Genomic DNA, 19104 nt, shown 5'->3' with positions numbered 1-19104 from the left:
GGAGAAAACTCATTTCAGCCGCTTGTATTCGCGATCTTGTTCTTTCAGTCACTACTCACAGCTCGTGACCATAGGTGAGGGTGGGAACGTAAATCCAGAGCTTTGCCTTTTAGCTCAGCTCCTTCTTCAGCACGATCTCCCGCTCCATCCTTCCCTCACTCATGAACAAGACTCTGAGATACGTGAACTCCTCCATTTGGGGCAGGACCTCATTCCCAACTCGGAGAAAGCACAGCATCATTTTCCGGCTGAGGACCATGGTCTCGGATTTGGAGGTGCTGATTCTCATCCCAGCCGCTTCAACTCGGCTGCAAATCGCTACAGTAAGAGCTGAAGATCACGGCCCAATGAAGCCAACAGAACCACATCATCTGCAAAAAGCAGAGACCCAATCCTGAGGCCACCACACTGGATCCCCTCAACATATCGGCTGCACCTAGAAATTCTGTCCATAAAAGTAATGAACAGAATTGGTTACAAAGGACAGCCTTGGTGGAGTCCAACGTGCACTGGAAACTAATCTGCTTTACTGCCGGCGGACAGCTCTTTCTCCTTGTTTACTACAAAGAATCGGCTCATAGAAACAGCTCTTTTATGAACAGCACTTCACTGTCATATACTAGCACCCTGGTTGCTCCTCCAGATGTTTGTAGTAGAACATCATCACCTCATTTGGCATATGATGACATCATCACACAGCCATGATTGACATGAAGTTAACCTGTTTGCTTCAGGGTGAAGGCCACACTTCTGTTCACCTGGTGAGTCTTCTGCCTGCTTCAACCACTCAGCTCTGTTCATCTTATTCTGTTCATCCTCCCTCATGTATTTATCATCCATTCTGTCATCCTCCCTCCTTCCCCATCACCATCCAGCCTTCAACCATCCTTTAATTCCTCCCCCCTCCCATTTGTCTGCCGTTCTCCCTTATCCATCCCTCCATCCATCCATCCCTATTTCATTCCTCCATCCATCCATCCACCCTCTACCCCTATCATTCAACCCTAACTGTTGCAACTCTCCTCCATCCTACCCTTTATTCCTCCATCCTTTCTTCTCTCTACTCGTCCATCCTATTGCTCATTCCTTTGTCCTCACTCGTCCATCCTCCCCTCAATCCACCATCTTTCCCTCTCCCTTATCCATTCCATCCATCCATCCCTCCCTCACTCATCCATCCTGACCATGTCATTCCTCCATCCTTCCTCTCCCCTCCATTCATCTTTCCCACACCTTTCCATCCTTCCTCCCTCTCCCTTATCTATTAATCCTTCAATCCTTCCTCCTATCCCTTCACCCTCCCTCATTCCTTCATCCTTCCACCCCCCATATATCCTTCCATACTTCCTCACTTATCTATACATCCTTCCCTCCTTCCTCCACCCATCTGTCCTTCTCTCCATCATATATCCTTCCTCCTTCATCAATCCTCATACATCCTTTTATCCTTCCACCTTTCCCTCCTCCATCTATCTTCCCCTCCCTCAGTGTCATCCCACTTAGGTTACATTGAAATCCTGACAGACCCCCCCGACATGGAGTCTCCTCCTTCTCCCTAAAAGAAGACTCAGAAATCTCTCCACACAAAGGTCGTGTGTTTGTTCTGTTGTTAACCTGAACTCAGGTTTCAAAACTCCAACCCTATATTATATTATATTATATTACATTATATTATATTATATTATATTATATTATATTATATAAACAGATGTAACTCGTCCACACCCAAGCATACCTGGGTCCAAGACAAAACAAAATATAAAAACATTCTTCAGACGGAAGAGAACTTCTTATCTGCACCTTGAACAACATTCCTCTGGTAGTTGATCATTTTCATAGATAATGCCACAAGCTCGCCATACAAGGGTTAACCTTCTGTATTTCAAAACCAATATGAAGACATGGAAGAGATGGAAGACGGGTTCGGGGCGACCCCCACCCCCCATGTGCCGGGGGAACACTTCTGGCTGTGATGCTGTTACCTAGCACAGCTGTTTCTCCTCAGGTGATCTGCTCCTCAGAACATGGAAACAATGCATCTCTTCCTGTTTTGTTAAATATGATATGTGCAGCAGGGGTCCGTGTGCTGCTCAGGGAAACCCAGAGGGGCTGCTGACCTGGTTGCATCTGTGCCGTACACCCGAGTCACAACCTCTGCAAATGAAGTGTGAAATTCAGACTGTTGGACCATCCAAGGTGCTGATCTCTGACTGGAACGTTGCATGTAGAACTGTAACTACAAAGATGTAAAAGTCCAGTTGAACAGCTGCAGACAGGATCCATTATCAGATTAAGATTTTTAATAAGTTTGATTTGTACATTTGTAACAGTGATGTGTGCAACAAAACCTTATAGTTGGGCCCAAATTTAAAACAGTTTTCTTCGTTCACACACATGAAATAGTTAATCTAAAACTTTAAGTACATGAAGAATACAGTACAGTTTCGCTCTAATGAAGCCGCTGGATTACACTGCATGTTTTACTGCTCAGTGTAACTATAATACACACGAGTGCAGCTCCAAAAGTTCACGCCACAAGTGGTTCAGGCCATCCAAAGAACAGAAATGCTTCAAACAAAGAAAACAAAGTGCAGCCACGCGACAATTTCACAGCTAAACTAGCAACACAAGGCAGAAGATGAGTCTGTACAGGAGAGGAGGAGAAAGTCCTAAAACCATCCATCGCTCTGACTGGAAGGTCCGGTTTTGTTCACTTAAAAGACATTGTCATGACGATGACACCACCTGCAGGATCAACATCCCTCTGGTCCTGTCTGCCTGTGGAAGAAGGTAACACATCCCCTGCCCTGTTCTGGGATGGAAGCAGAAGTCTCTGAGAGGACAACAAAAACCACTATAATGTGTACTTCATCAGACAAAAGCCCTAATCGTCACGTCATGTTTACTCCACAGATCATTCAGCTCCTGTTTCCACTGATTTACTTCTAATAATCAGCCTGTAAAATCCTCGTGTCAGACTGATGACCTCATCACCATGGTAACGGATGCTGACCTCATCACCATGGCAACCACACTGAGCTTTTCAGTTTGTATCTGACATAATAAAACTGAAATCAGTTCATTTGCTTTGTATAAAGGTCGGATTGTCACATAAGTCCTAGAAAATTCATAATTTACTTATCAACCAGTGAGCCCCATTCAGATCCAACCATGTTACCTCTGAACGGAGGCTTGGGTTTGACTGAACCAGCCAACATGGAGAAAGCCTGGCTGTGATCTGACTGCTCTCTGTAGCATTAAAGGCAGTCCTGGTCCAGGGTTAACTGATGAAGCCTGGGCCGAACAGACCGAGCCCACTGAGGGCAGTCAGGTCCTCTGCTGACGCTTCCCCCACATTTTCCAGCCTGCAGATAAATTCCATGTGATCAAAATCAAATTAAGCAGCTGTTTTTCCAGGTCTCTAGGTCTTCAGGATTAGAGGAATTTGCTCAGCTGTGAGATGTGTTTCAGACAGCAGACACCGTCTACCTTCCACAGTTTCCCTGTCGTCTCAATGCAGCACCAACACAAACATCTCATTAGGTCGAAGCATGTGCACAAGGCTTTTTCTGCAACAAGCTTCCTTCCACAGACCTCCAGCACAGCTCCAGCAGCGAGGACCAGCTGACGTCTGACCCCAGCCTTCCTGTGAATTCAGAAACAGAAGTAATGGAATATTGTGACCTCTGAGAAGTCAAACACCTGAACTTTTGTTCTCTGCGGACATGAGCATCAGAGAAAAGCTGCCCGGCCGTCTTCTTCATTAAAACACCTGTAAAATGCTCGGTGCGGGGTCCTTTAGTCGGGGGGTGGAAAACCTCAGAGGGACGAGTCCTGTGTGCAGGACCAAAGCAGCAGCGAATGGAGCTACTGATGGAGCTGATCCAGGATCATTGTGGCTTTGACTCAGACTTCATCACTATGGAGACGCTCATCATCTTCAGAACAAACCTGTGCTGAGAAATGGGACACCGTCATGGGACACCAGTTCCCAGCCTTCCATGCAGATCAGCTGTGCTCTGGTTGTGGACCTGTGTGGGAATGATGAGCCGGCTGCTGAATGGTGGGAGCAGCGTGTGGATGTTTTCTGGAATTTTCTGACTGAAGGAAAAGGAAGGAAGGAAAGAGTTTAACGGTGAAATCAAATTCTGACCCTGTCGATATTGTGCAAAGTCCAGGTGGATGTTCTGGCTCCAGTGTTTGGAAGTTTGGCTCCATCAGGAAGTCCGTTAACACTCGTCACTCCCAACACCATGGTAGGTGCATGTGAGGCAGTGCACGTGATGCGTGGGGTGGGGGGGATGAACGGCATTGGATAGTGTGATCAGTCAGACCTGGAAACCAAGACCCTTAAAATAACGCAGTGGTTCATTTTCTGCTGCGCAGCCGCTTGGACTGTCGCGGAAGGTCCGAACTCTTTCTGGTGCGTTTCAGCAATGAGCCTCCTTCCTCCCCTGCCTCTCTGGGCGAGGCTGTGGCCATGTCGTTGTTCGCCAACACCAGAGCAGACGTGCTGGCAACGGTGGAAGACACAGCAGAGGAACTGGACGTGGAGGGGGCGGCCACAGCCGGCCTGGACCCCCCCATTGCAGCGGCACTGCTGTCCATTAGTTCACGGAGTTTGTGCTCGAGCTCGGCCAGACGGGCGTTCTGCTCGCCGATCACCTGACTCTGCTCCAGCAGCTTCTGCTCCTGGTCCTGCAGCTGCTTCTGTTGCTCCAGCTGTTTGACCCGGATTTCCTGCATCTCTCTCCGCAGAACTGTCATGGACGCCCCATTCACCTTCACCTGCTGCTGCACCTTCGTCATCTCAGAGCGGGAAGGTGTGTTCTTGGCCAGCAGGGACATGGTGGTCAAGGAGGTAGATGGACCTGCAACTGAGAGACCAGACAGAAGGGTTCACAATGTGCTGCTCAAAACTAGATGCAAACTTTAACTTCAGTCAGCCAGAATCATGTTCTACCCTTCCTCCGTCACTTCCTATCCTTCCTCCGTCACTTCCTGCCCTTCCTCTAGAACACGGACAGACCGTTTCGTCTGTCTTCTGCGTCGGTTACATGTAATTTGGTTAGTTTTAAGGGAGCTTAGCTACCCGTCGCTTGACGCAGAAGACGGAGCAATACCATCGGAAACCACGGGGGCAGCGTTGAGCAGAATAGCTGACATGCAATCAGGGAAAGAAACAAACCAGAGAAGAAGAGGATCAGGAAGGGAACAAAAAGCTGAAGAAGAATGAAGACGAGCACAACAACTGTAGAAATTGTGCGAGTTTTGGAATAAAGACTATATGCAAGTGTTTAGGGCTTCTTGGGCGGCTGCAACTTCATAGCGACACACCGCTGCTAACAGTGTCTGAAAGTGACGTCGGATCGTGGGAGTGAACTCTGAATTCAACACTGCCCCCTGGAGGACTGACTTAACAACCATGGTGATGCAAAACAGGCATGGAAGTACGAGGAAGGTGACGTATGACAACACTTGAAATGGACATCACTGTTTACGTATGTAAGGGAGCAGAAATGGGCCTTAAAAAGTGTTTTCACCACAGAAAAAAGGTGTTTGTTTTTCAATTTTCTGCTTTTTCTTCTAGAATTTCTCTTCAAATTCTCTTCATTCTTTTTTGGGGGTTGAGGGAATATTTTGGGATATTTGTGGTGGACATGTGGATAGTCAGTATGTTCTGATGAGGCTAAACCTATCACACTCCTTCCATCATGATCACTGCTCCTCCCTATCTCACCTCTCTTCCATAAAAAAATGTATGATCTCCTTTTAAAGGCCTAAATGTTTAAATGATGAACCATCTAAACTCAAACTGGTTAGTAAATGTGTCATAGTTTAGGATTTAAACTACCTTTAGTGTCAGAGCCTCTTTGCTTTGATTACAGTGAAGAAAACAATAACTGCATGAGTTCTTCATGCCGGAATCAAATCTACGTGATTATTTGTATTTTTCAGATACTGTTTAAAACTGCAGAGAAGCAGTCGGTGCTGAATCAGCAGAACAAACATTATTCCTCTAACCCAGCAGTTCCCAAACGTTTTCTGCAGGGCCTCCTTTTCATCAATAAAAATAATGTCAAGCCCCCTGATCTCAGAACCACATGCACCTGATGCTTACAAAGAAACGTACGAAGAAATATGCCACGAAACAGTCTTTAGTTTATTGGCTGCTTTGTCGTTAACTATAGTTAATCCGTGTCAGTGGCAGTGTGGGATGTTTTAAACCAGGAAACTCTGCAAACTGCTTCATACTGATATTTGCTGACATTTTGAAACATTGTCCACGTTTTGCTAGCAGTGCAAAAACTAGCCTTGCTGCACCCCTCCGTCATAACTCTGGGCCCACCCCCAAGTTTGGGAACCACTGCTCTAACCCATGAGCAACACGTGGAAAATGACCTGGTGCAGATCCGATGAGACGACCAGACAGATCGGTCCCTGGAAGCTTCTTCTTCAGAATGGGGACAATCTTCTCATCAAAGTACTCCATGGCCATGGAAGAGATGTCCCTCAACTCCTGCAGGACCTCGTGAGCTCGCTGGGGGGCTCGGGTGGAGTTTACGTAGCGCAGCACACGGTAAATCTCATCGATCACCTGATAACACAGAAGAAACATGGTATTAAAACACCAGGAGAAAATACTGAAAGCAGCTTTTCATGTTCTCAGTGGAGCCTCTGCTGGCCAGAAGTGAGAAATGCAGTCTGTAAAACTTGGAAAAATGGTCAGGACAATAACAAAGGTGGGCTCCATGTGATCAATACATCATGTGATTAGCTCCTTTAGATAATACAGTAACCCTTAAAAACGGAGCGGCCACCAGAAGTTAGCATAATCCCATTTAAAATAAAAATTATAATAGTTAGCGCAATAATTTGTTTTAGCTGGAAGCTGGGACTCGTCTTTTAAGACGTCACATGGTTACAAGTCGATGATGTCATCACGTTGTGCTACATGCAGTGCAAAGCAGCTATATAAAAACACGGTAGCAGTGGAAGATAGAGAGAATATTCTGCAGTTTTTAGTGTGCTTTACATAATTTTATCACTGGTTTTCAGTTGATTTCACACCAGTTAGTCAGTACTGTTAGCCTAGAAAGGTGCTTGTTGTTACCACAGTTCTTCAGCTGGCATAATTGCTTGTTTGTTTTTAGCACATCAGTAGCTTTTAGCTTAGTTTACATCAGTGAAGGTTAGATAAGTCTCAGCATTGTTCAGCACATCTGGAGTCGATGTGCAGAGGAAATACTCGGCGGAGCAGGCGAGGGAACTGTTGTGAACTTACAACCACACAGCATTTACACAATAAACCTGCATTCTGGGCATAAAACCAAACGAAAAAGGAATTGGATACAGTTCAAAGAACTGATTTACTATGTTTCTGCATTTATTAGTGTTTTGGTTCAGTGTTTTTGTCTGTTCATTTAGCAACATGAACCCCAACCCAGTTCCATGGAAAAGAAAAACATCGGAACTAGAATTAGTATTTTTTTTAGACTTTCAGTGCTCTATTACCTTTTTGTTGATATAGTACATATTCTAGGGATATAAAGCAGTTAAAAATGCTCCATCAAATGTAACCACAGAAGAAAAAAATGCCCTTTGTATGGCAGCTGAAATCAATGAATCAATCGTCTTCATACACTGCTTCTAAAAAGGAAAGAATCTAGAAAAGACGTGGATCGTTGCAATAACTTGTACAGTGTAAAGAATCATGTTCTTTATTTTTGTAAATTGATGGTTTTGGATCACAAAGTTTTCTGTGTTTATTTTGTAAAATGTGATGAAAATGTTTCAGATTTTTGTGTATTTTTTATGTTTATGGCGTAATTTCAACCCTTTTATTAGTTATTATTGCCCATAGAATTTCATAATTGTTTAGCTTAAGGTGTACAGATATATGTAACACTTCTCCAAGAAATGACACCACTATGCACAAGAATAACAGAGTAGGCCCAGCTGGACCATTTCTAACACAGTTTTTAAAGGGGTAAAGAGCAGGGAACTGGTGCATCTCCGGTGAGAGGCCTCCACCCTACTTCTGCTTGCAGTTGCATCTTTTGAAGTGATGCTGGATGACGTTTATCCAGTTTTTTTTGTCTGTGTGTGTGTGTGTGTGTGTGTGAGTGAGTGAGTGAGTGAGTGAGTGAGTGAGTGAGTGAGTGGGTGAATGAATGAAATCCACCTCTGTGTGTTTCATAAGCGTTGCATCACGTCTAGACCTCCAGTCTGTCCCACTCTCCTGGATCTCAGAATAAATGACCAAAGTTTACTTTTCGCTGGTAAATGTTGGCAGCAGACTCTCCACCTCATCATCTCGTTGATTTTATTCTGTACCGTTGGTGTCGCCGTTTCAGGTTTTCCCAGATTCTGTGCATTCGCCAGGGTCAGAGTTTGCGTGGAGGTAGGAACATTCTCCCGCAAGTTTGGGTTTTATAAATCCAGTGGGCTCACCACCCGCAGGAAGGGCCATAGGGGTTGGGAGCAGTGTGAGCTGGGGGGCTCCCAGAGGAGGGGATCCTGGCGGTCTGATCCTCAGCTGCAAAAGCTAGCTCTAGGGACGTGGAATGTCACCTCTCTGGTGGGGAAGGAGCCTGAGCTGGTGTGCGAGGTCGAGTGGTTCCGGCTAGATAAGGTGATCACACCTTGACGCTTTGGGTTGGGTTCTGGAACCACTTTCCTTGAGAGGGGCTGGACCCTCTTCCATTCTGGAGTTGCTCCCAGTGAGAGGCTCCGAGCAGGTGTTGGCATGCTCATTGCCCCACGACTTGGCACCTGTACATTGGGGTTTACCCCGGTGGACGAAAGGGTAGCCTCCCTCTGCCTTCGGGTGGGGGGACAGCTCCTGACTGTTGTTTGTGCTTATGCACCAAATAGCAGTTCAGCGTACCCACCCTTTTTAGGAGTTCTTGGAGGGGGTGTTGGAGAGCACTCCTTCCGGGGACTCCCTCGTTCTGCTGGGGGACTTCAATGCTCACGTGGGCAAAGACAGCGAGACCTGGAGGGGCATGATTGGGAGGAACGGCCCCCCCTAATCTGAATCCGAGTGGTGTTTTGTTGTTGGACTTCTGTGCTCGTCATGGACTGTCCATAACGAACACCTTGTTCAGACATAAGAGTGCCCACATGCGCACTTGGCACCAGGACACTCTAGGCCGCAGTTCGATGATCGACTTTGTTGTCATGTCATCGGACTAGTGGCCGCATGTTCTGGAAACTCGGGTGAGGAGAGGGGTGGAGCTGTCAACTGATCACCACCTGGTGGTGAGTTGGCTCAGATGGTGGTGGAGGATGCTGGTCAGGCCTGGCAGACCCAAGCGTGTTGTGAGGGTCTGCTGGGAACGTCTGGCAGAGTCCCCTGTCAGAAAGAGTTTCAACTCCCATCTCTGGCAGAGCTTCAACCATGTCCTGGGTGGGGCGGGGGATATTGAGTCCGAGTGCGCTGTGTTCTGTGCCTCTATTGTCGAGGCGGCCAGCCACAGCTGTGGCCGTAAGGTCGTCGGTGCCTGTCGTGGCGGTAACTCTGAACTCGTTGGTGGACACCAGCAGTAAGGGATGCCGTCAAGCTGAAGAAGGAGTCCTATCAGGCCTTTCTGGCCTGTGGAACTCCAGAGGCAGCTGATGGGTATCGGCGGGCTAAGCTGAGCGCAGCTTCGGCGGTCGCTAAGGCAAAAACTTAGGCATGGGAGGAGTTTGGAGAGGCCATGGAGAATGACTTCCGGATGGCTTCAAGGAGATTCTGGTCCACCATCCGGTGGCTCAGGAGGGGAAAGCAGTGCTCCGTCAACACTGTGTACAGGGATGTCGTGAGGCGTTGGAGGGAATACTTCGAAGACCTTCTCAGTCCCACCAACACGTCTTCCGATGAGGAAGCAGAGTCTGGGGTAGCTGGTGCTGGTTCTCTCATCTCTGGGGCTGAGGTCGCTGAGGTGGTTAAAAAGCTCCTCGGTGGCAAGGCTCCAGGGGTGGATGAGGTCCGCCCAGAGTTCCTTAGGGCTCTGGATGCTGTAGGGCTCTCTTGGCTGACACGCTTCTGCAGCATCACGTGGACATCAGGGACAGTCCCACTGGACTGGCAGACTGGGGTGGTGCTCCCCCTCTTCAAAAAGGGGGACCTGAGGGTGTGCTCCAACTACAGGGGGATCACACCCCTCAGCCTCCGCGGTAAGGTCTATTCAGGGGTGCTGGAGAAGAGGGTCCATCGGATAGTCGAATCTCGGATTGAGGAGGAGCAGTGTGGTTTTCGTCCCGGTCGTGGAACAGTAGACCAGCTCTACACCCTTTTCAGGGTCTTTGAGGGGGCATGGGAGTTTGCCCAACCAATTTACATGTGCTTTGTGGACTTGGAGAAGGCATTCGACCGTGTCCCCCGGGGACTCCTGTGGGGGGTACTCCGGGAGTATGGAATGCCGGACTTACTTGTAGGAGCTGTCCGGTCCCTGTACGACCAGTGTCAGAGCTTGTCCGCATTACCGGCAGTAAATCAGAACTGTTTCTGGTGAGGGTTGGACTCTGCCAAGGCTACCCTTTGTCACCAATTCTGTTCACAACTTTTATGGACAGAATTTCTAGGCGCAGCCGAAGTGTTGAAGGTCTCTGCTCTTTGGGCGTGATGTTCAGCTCTCACTGGAGCGATTCGCAGCCGAGTTGAAGAATCAGCACCTCCAAATCCGAGACCATGGTCCTCAGCCGGAAAAGGGTGGAGTGCTCTCTCCGGGTCTGCAATAGGGTCCTGCCCCAAGTGGAGGAGTTCACGTACCTCAGGGTCTTGTTCACGAGTGAGGGAAGGATCGAGCGGGAGATCGACAGGCAGATCGATGAGGCGTCTGCAGTGATGCAGACTCTGCATCGGTCTGTAATTGTGAAGAAGGAGCTGAGCTAAAAGGCAAAGTTCTGGATTTACCGGTTGAGCTATGTTGAGCTATGTTCCTACCCTCACCTATGGTCATGAACTGTGGGTAGTGACCGAAAGAACAAGATTGCGAGTACAAGCGGCCGAAATGAGTTTTCTCCACAGGGTGGCCGGGCTCTCCTTTAGAGATAGGGTGAGAAGCTCGGTGATCCGGGAGGGGCTCAGAGTAGAGCCGCTGCTCCTCCACATCGAGAGGAGCCAGATGAGGTGGCTCAGGCATCTGGTTAGGATGTCTCCTGGACGCCTCCCTGGTGAGGTGTTCCAGGCACGTCCCACGGAAAGAGGCCCAGAGGAAGACCTAGGACGCGCTGGACGGACTACATCTCTCAGCTTGCCTGGGAAAGCCTCGGGATCCCTCCGGATGAGCTGGTGAATGTGGCCGGGGAGAGGGAAGTCTGGGTTTCCCTGCTTAGGCAGCTGCCCCCGCAACCTGACTCCGGATAAGCGGCAGAAAATGGATGGATGGACGGAAATCCCAAAAGTTGACTATAATTGTCGTACGCCTGTTTTTGTTCCTACACTTTAGAAATGAGGCCCTTGGTCTGCAGAGCAGTGGTCCAAAGTTCTCTATTCTGAGGAGCAAATTCTGCATCTCACATGGAAATCCAGATCCCAGAGTCTGGAGGAAGGCTGGAGAGGCAACAATCCAAGACCCTTAAAGTGCAGCGTGAAGTTTCCACAGTGGGTAGTGATGTTAAAGCCATGTCATCTGGTGCTGGTCCACTGGGCTTCAGTCCCGAGTCCATGCAGTGTCTACCAGGAGGTTTTAGAGCTCTTCAAGCTTCCTTTGTGGAGGTGCAGACTTTATTTTCCAGCAGGACATGGCACCTGCCCACACTGCCACAAGAACCAGAACCTGGTTCAATGACCAAGAATTACTGGGCTGAACTGGCCAGCTCTCCAAATCTGAACCCCGTGGAAACTCTATGGAGCATTATCAAGAGGAAGATGAGACTCATTAGACTGAGCGATGCAGAAGAGCTGAAGGACTGAAGCATCCTGGTCTTCATTCCACCCAGCAGGACCACGAGCTGATAACATCCATGGCAAGCCGCATGGAGGCAGAAATTCATGCAGGGGGCTCAGACCAAGAACTGGGTTCATATGCAGGACTAGACTCTTCACATGGTCACAGTTCTGGATCCAATATCCTTTTTATTGATTTCCATGTAATATTCTAATTTTCTCAATTATGAATTTTAGGTTTCCATCAGCTGTAAGACATGATCATCGCAACTATAACAAATAAACGCTGGAAATATCTCACTCTGCACAAGAGTTTTAGTTTCCCTTTAGGCTGAATTACTGAAATAAAATTAGGTTTTGCATAATATTCAAATTTTTGAGTTTCACCTGCATGTTTTATATGTTTATATGGCTGTAGTAAATATGTTCATTGATATGGATATTTAGGTTGTATATATATTAATTTGGATAATTATATAGTATATGGACATTATCATGGTTTATACAAATCTGTGTACTACATAAGTAGAAAGGGGCAGGATTTCCAGACAAATACTTCTTCCCATGTCTTTCTCAAACTTCTTTATGTCATTATTTTTCATTTTCTTTGTAAATAGTTTCTCTTTCATTTGTTCAAAATAAAAAAAATCATCCACCCACCCAACCACCCATCCATCCATCCATCCACCCACCCATCCATCCCTGCACCTATCCATCCATCAATCGCTCCATCCATCCATCCATCCGTCCGTCCGTCCGTCCATCCACTCACCCACCCATCCATGACCCATCTTTCCACCCACCCACCCAGGGTTGAACTTGGAAGTTTTCCATCACAGCAAACGGATGCTCTTGTTAATCATTTCAGATAAATGCAGCTCTCTGGCCTTGCATAGCTCATTGTTATAGTTACGCAGGCTTTGTTTGTACAGCTCATAGTGAATTTGAAGTTTATTTTTCCTCCATTTCCACTCAGTTTTTCTGCATTCTCTTTTTAGGCTGGTAACCACAGTGGTGTTTCTCCATGGTGCTTTCTGTTTGCTCAAGGTGCTCTTGATTCTAATCTATGCCACAGCATCCATTACATTCAAGATTTTCACATTGAAATGATCCAGGAGTCCATCAGCTGACTGCACTGGTTGTTGGTAACATAGCTATGGCCTCCACAAACTTAGCACTTGTTCTTTCATTAATGTACCTCTTTCTAACCGAGGAGCAGGTTGGTTGGACACTCTGAGTGATCAGTAAATCAAACAAAATACATAAATGGTCAGACAAGGCCGAGTCAGTGACCGCAACAGAAGAAATATCACCACCTTTAGAGATAACCAGACACCCAGATATCCACTACCAGGGGGCAGAGGTTATTTCCCTTTGTGAGGTCACAAAAAACAGTATTATCAATATGATAGACAGTACAATGTAAATGTAGTGCAGAGTGTAAATGTATAATATTGGATGTTTTTGCTATATGGAGGAGTTGTACAGTCTGATGGCCACAGGTAGGAATGATTTCCTGTGTGGTTCAGTGGAGCATTTAAGCGGTATCAGTCTCTCACTGAGCGTACTCCTGTGTGTTCAGTAGGAAAATATCCTCAATATACAATTTATTGTATTATTTTAAAATTGTTATTTGTTCTAGAGGCCTTCATTGGACATATGCTTGACAGGACCAGGGGTCAGAGAAGGGGGTGAGCTGCAGCAGAAAGCCCTGGGACGGGACGCGGACCCTGGACCGGCTGCATGGAGGAGCTGGAGCCGCCGCATTCAAGCAGCTGTAAACAGGCTTTCTTTCATTCTTTATTAACACACAGCGGTTTGTAGAACCAGTGTTTTCTATAACAGTGTCTCCATCTCCATCTTCATCTCCATCTCCAGGTCTAGTTTAAACACCCAGGGTTCCTCCCATTTGTCCATCAGTCTATTCTAAGCCTGAAGCTTCAGCAGAAACAGATGCTGACGTTTAGGACGACTTCAGTGTTTCTGTTGTCCTCCGCAGGACATCTGCAGGAGACCTGATCTCCATCAGACAGACGGGGGCATGCAGAGGTCAAAATTCATTCAACTCTCATCCAAATTTTCCTCCAACGCCAAAAAAAACTCTTAAACTGCTGGAGACAACAGATCACACCCACATTTTCCATGTTTTACGAGGGATTCCAGCTTCATTGTCAAACATGGTGACTGTGCTGTGAGCAGAGTAAACCACAGACCCTGCAGAGAAGCAGGAAGATGCCATGCATCATTTGTGACGTCCAAACATGCAGACAGACGCAGTTCTTTCTGTGATTAACATCTGGTTGTCTGGATCTGGTGTGGTTATCTGTTGTCCAAAACAAACTCAAGGTTTCCTCAAGACACCCATGATGTCAGAAAACAGTAAAACCAAGATTCCCTTCAGCTCGGTACATTACAGCCCTTCTGATTCCAGGTGATAGGCTAAGGTTTAATCTACAGTAATGACTTCATAGACAATAAAAACACTTTTCCAGAGTGTGTAAAAGTCTTGATAAAACTCTGGAAACCTCATTTATTTCTCCTATTGAAGATATTTTATCCCTTTTGCTTCACTTGCTCATTTTCTCCTTCACAATAAGCATGAGTTTAATTTAATGAGTATAAAAATAAATAAATTCAGCTTCACAAATATGTAAGTTCAGTTTTTCTGGGAAACCTTTAGATAATTGTGCTTCCTGGTCTTAGCACGAGCCGCCGTCCAGCCTCTGATATGAGCCTTCGATGCTTCCCTCCCTCCCTCAGTCTGTACTGAAATTTGTTTGGGAAACAGGAGAAGCAGAATAAAAAGCGGATGTTTGCCTCGGTGCCCTGGGCATCGGTAGCCATGATGAGACAGATGAGGTGGTGGTTAGTCAGGAGTCTTACAAACCTCCGTCCAGACTGAGGATCCCTCTGTGATCCAGGTACGGCGGCTTATCTGTCTTAAAGTTTAGGACTTTTATTCTGAACAGAAAGGCTGGTTATCAGGCTGAGTGATCCCTGCACCGATCCATCCATCAATCGCTCCATCCATCCATCCGTCCGTCCGTCCATCCACTCACCCACCCATCCATCACCCATCTTTCTACCCACCCACCCACCTGTCCATCCATCCATCCCTCCACTCACCCATCCATCCCTCCACTAACCCATCCATCCATCCATCTATCCCTCCACCCATCCATTTATCCTCCCCTCCATCCTCTACCCATCCATTCCTCCACCCATCCATCTGTTACTGCTGTGAAACTGAGCTGATTTGGTTCTGCTGCTGTGATGGAGCTTACCTTTCCAGGGATGAAGCAGCAGAGGTTGGAGTCCACGTATTTCATGAAGGTCATATTGAGCAGAGAGAGGCGTGTCTCCACCGCTGCCAGGATGTCTGCATGGCGGGCCAATGAATGATTTCTTCTCTCCGACTCCCGCCTACACGGGTCACAATCACACAGAAAGACAACTTTTATTAGAAAAGTGGTTCAATCAGCCCAAAGACTGAACTTCTGGAGCGTTCTGAAACCTCAGCGGTGTTTGTTTTACTGCCTTCATCTGTTTATTTTGCTATAATATTCATCATCATTGTAATCAGGCCCCAAAGGTGAAAGCTCACAAACACCTCCAGCTCTGAAATGGAGATTCCACATGTGCCAGATGTTCTAAGCATGTTTATTTTCATGTGTTCTAACTCCAGCATGAAGGTCCAGCTAGAGACTGAACTGACTCAGACCTGCTGTGTCAGGACGAGAGCTCCAGCCTCAGATTCAGCCAGCGGATGTTATAAATCAAGCTTCCACCTGTAACAGGTGGCGTGAGCCTCTGGATCCAAACCTTCCTTTAGAACCAGACCTACAATCAGCTGATTCAGTTGGAACATACATAAGCTATGAGCTTCAGCCTAGTTATGTTTGAATGTTATGTAATTGATGTGGTTACATTTGGCTGTGTATACCTAACCAAAATAAAGAAAGATGATTGATTAACACAAACAGGAAACAAGCTGGTTTTACATTTTCTAGACAAGATGGCAGCAGTGTGTGCGGCTGGCTGTCCTCCGCTGTGTTTGTGTTACTTGTCGTCTCAGTGCTCTACTGATGTATGACCGCCAAACTTTATAGGATCTCTGACCATCAGCTGGAACACTAATGCAGTTTGGCCAGGCTGGACAGCAATCTATACTGCCAGTCTTATCTACAATACCGGCTGATCTCCTTCGGAACTCAGCAGAGGTGTAAAGTAACGAAGTAGGACTACTTCACTACTGTACTTAAGTATTAAAATGTCAAATCTGTACTTTATTGGAGTATTATTTTTTTCCCGTACTTCCACTTTTACTTCACTACATATTTTTGATGAGTTGAATACTTTTACTCCGATACATTTTCTAAAAGCAGCATCGTTACTCGTTATTGTAGTTTGACGGATCATTACTGTATCATTACGCCAACCTACTACAAGCATGTTTGGTGGAGCTGGCTTGTCATTGGGTGATCGAGCTGCCTCACAAGGTCATGTTCAGTTTGATCCCTGCCTCTCGGTTTGAAGAACTATATGGACAGAACTTTTCTAATTTTATGTTCGAGATGGAAGAAGAGGCCCCACCTACCCCCTCGACTTTAAGCGGTCGTGGCGGCGAAGGAGAAGGAGAGCACCCTTGGCCTTACTTAGCATGCATGTTTTCTTATGTTGGAGTGAAGGATAATTCCTATCGAATGAAGTGTTTACTCTGCCTTCCGAAAGAATGCGAAATAATGGCCTTTAAAAATTCCCCGTCTAACTTGAAAAAGCATATCAAGGTAAGCTACAGTATATTAAATAAAACGTACCTCTTATACGTACCGCTAATTATTTGTAGCTAGCTTACAACGTGGCATGCATGCCCAGACATGCCGCGATGAATGTTACCTTAACATAATTTTATCATAAAGGCTGTGTCTATCTGTGAATACTAGTTTGTTTAGACTTATTATCCCCAATTTTAACTCTATTTTTGTATATGTGTAGCCTAAGCCAGTTTGTAAACAATATTTCTTATCTGAGCTATAAAATGTGGCAAGAAAATGTGCTGATAAAACATAGTATTTCAAGTAGCATAATCTCGCTCCCATTTTTCACGATGCAGGGTTGATATTGATTTAACTAATCAATTAATCATCTACTGAGTTTTACAGGCTTATGACAGAAGGTTAAAGGCAGAGCAGTAATGAAGGATGTTTATTTATGGGTTGCTTGCTAAACTCTTTTGATATACAGTGGAATTTTTTACTTAGGTACAATTATGTGGCCATGTCTGATTAAACCCTTGTGCCACTAGTAATTGCTCCACCGTGTCAACCCTGGATCAGAACAGTTATTACACGTAACAATGTTGCTTTTTGTAAAATTCTAGTAAAACTAAGTATCTAAGTAAAACTTTTAATTTGCTTTTTGTTTGTTTCAGAGCAAACATGACTGCCACCTGCAAAGATATGAGGAACTCACCTCAGCCAAGAGAAGAAGGCAAACTGGGGTTCCCTCCACCTCCATCAAGCAGGCCACGTTAGTTCGTACTTGGACTATGCCTCAGAGATCCATTGATAAGGCCATTGTTAAGTTTGTGGTCGAAGGACTTCAGCCATTCAACATTGTTGAACAAGAAGCATTCAGAGAATTTGTGGGAGAACTTGTACCAAATTGCAGAATCATGTCAAGACCAACCCTTACATCAATGATTGATGATGCTGCTAAACAAATGAAGGCTGCAGTTATTGAGGCCATGAAAAAAGTTGACCATATTGCAACCACTACGGACTGCTGGTCGGCCAGGCGACGAAGCTTTACTGGGGTCACTGCACATTGGCTGGAACCTGATAGTTTAAAGAGATGCTCAGTAGCCCTGGCCTGTAAACGATTAAGAGGCTCTCACACATTCGATCTATTAGAAAATGCGCTAAATGACATCCGTGCAGAGTTTGAGATTCGAGGAAAGCTAGTCAGAACAACAACACACAATGGCTCCAACTTCATCAAAGCTTTCAAAGTATTTGGTGATGAGGAAATTAACTGTGCTGATGCTCCAGTTGAGGAAGAAGAGGAGGAAGAAGAAGCAGCAGACAGAGAGGAGGATGTAGAGTTTGTTGATACATCTTCTCTTTTGGATCAGGACGATGGTTTTGAGTTCCAGCTCCCGAAGCACCATCGTTGTGCATGCCACATTCTTAACCTCATAGCTACTGTTGATGCCAACAAGGCAGTGTCCAATGAAGCGTACAAAAAATTGTACTACTCTGCATTTGGCAAATGCACAGCACTTTGGAATAAGTGAGGAAGATCCACAATCGCAGCTGAAATCGTTGAAGATGCCTGCTCCCTCCAGCTTGTACGTCCTAATGTAACAAGATGGAATTCTGTGTTCATGGCTGTGGATAGGCTGCTCAGGATAGTCAAAGAGAAGGGAGAGGCTGCAATGAGAGTTGTCTGCACAGATTTGAAGGTTGCAATGTAAGTCTGAAATATAAATATACTCTTTTTGTTTAGCCTATTGCTGGTCCATATGGTTTACTTGGACATTATTGTACTTTATTTAATAGAGTGATGAATGAATGATGAATATCCAATGAATATAACAGTGCTGTTTCTGTCTCATATTGTGTATATGTTGTTTTGTTTTTTGTTTTTTTTATCACAGGTTTAATCCAGCTGAACTTACATTCCTCACAGAGTATGCTGCCGTCATGACTCCAGTTGCCCAAGCAACAAACATCTTGCAAGCTGAAACTAATGTCCAGATGGGGTGGCTGCTCCCAACGGTAAAGTTCCTGACAGTCAAGCTGGACAGGATCAAGCTGCCGCTTAAGTATTGCAAGCCTCTTGTGGATGCCTTGCAGACAGGCATTCAGAATCGCTTTGGGCCCATGATGGAAGACCCTGAGCTGGTGGCAGCGGCAATTCTCCTTCCAAAGTTCCGGAGAAATTGGACACAGGAAGATGACACAATCAAAATGGGTAAGCAAGAATATTTAATGGGTGTAGGACAGGGCTACTCAATTCGGTCCTACGAGGGCCGCAATCCAGCAGGTTTTCCATGTATCCCTGCACCAACACACCTGAGTCAAATTAATGAGTCATTGTGTAGAACCTGATTGGCTGTTAGAGCCACCTAATTTGACTCAGGTGTGTTGGTGCAGGGATACATGGAAAACCCGCTGAATTGTGGCCCTCGTAGGACCGAATTGAGTAGCCCTGGTGTAGTATCT

At 46.1% G+C, this 19104-nt stretch overlaps 1 protein-coding gene across 2 annotated transcripts in view; it reads right to left on the bottom strand.

Annotated features, from left to right (window-relative positions):
• Positions 1 to 2285: 2285 nt before the first annotated feature.
• The window catches only part of fbxo28 (F-box protein 28), a 42021-nt gene continuing 25202 nt past the window's right edge, over positions 2286 to 19104 (bottom strand). The window contains exons 3-6 of one of the 2 annotated variants that reach the window (XR_006013164.1): positions 15163 to 15301; positions 6403 to 6598; positions 3773 to 4877; positions 2286 to 3646 (exon numbers count right to left, since the gene is read on the bottom strand). Coding sequence is in view for 1 of the 2 variants with exons in the window: in XM_042009902.1 (XP_041865836.1) it covers positions 4369 to 4877; positions 6403 to 6598; positions 15163 to 15301 (844 nt within the window). In the remaining variant the exon portion in view is untranslated. Of the gene's footprint in view, positions 4878 to 6402; positions 6599 to 15162; positions 15302 to 19104 lie in introns of both variants that reach the window. The other variant, XM_042009902.1, reaches the window with a different exon arrangement.

Source organism: Melanotaenia boesemani, chromosome 16 (genome assembly GCF_017639745.1).
Source record: "Melanotaenia boesemani isolate fMelBoe1 chromosome 16, fMelBoe1.pri, whole genome shotgun sequence".
Taxonomy (NCBI): Eukaryota; Metazoa; Chordata; class Actinopteri; order Atheriniformes; family Melanotaeniidae; genus Melanotaenia; species Melanotaenia boesemani.
This window is presented reverse-complemented; position numbering and strand designations above follow the sequence as displayed.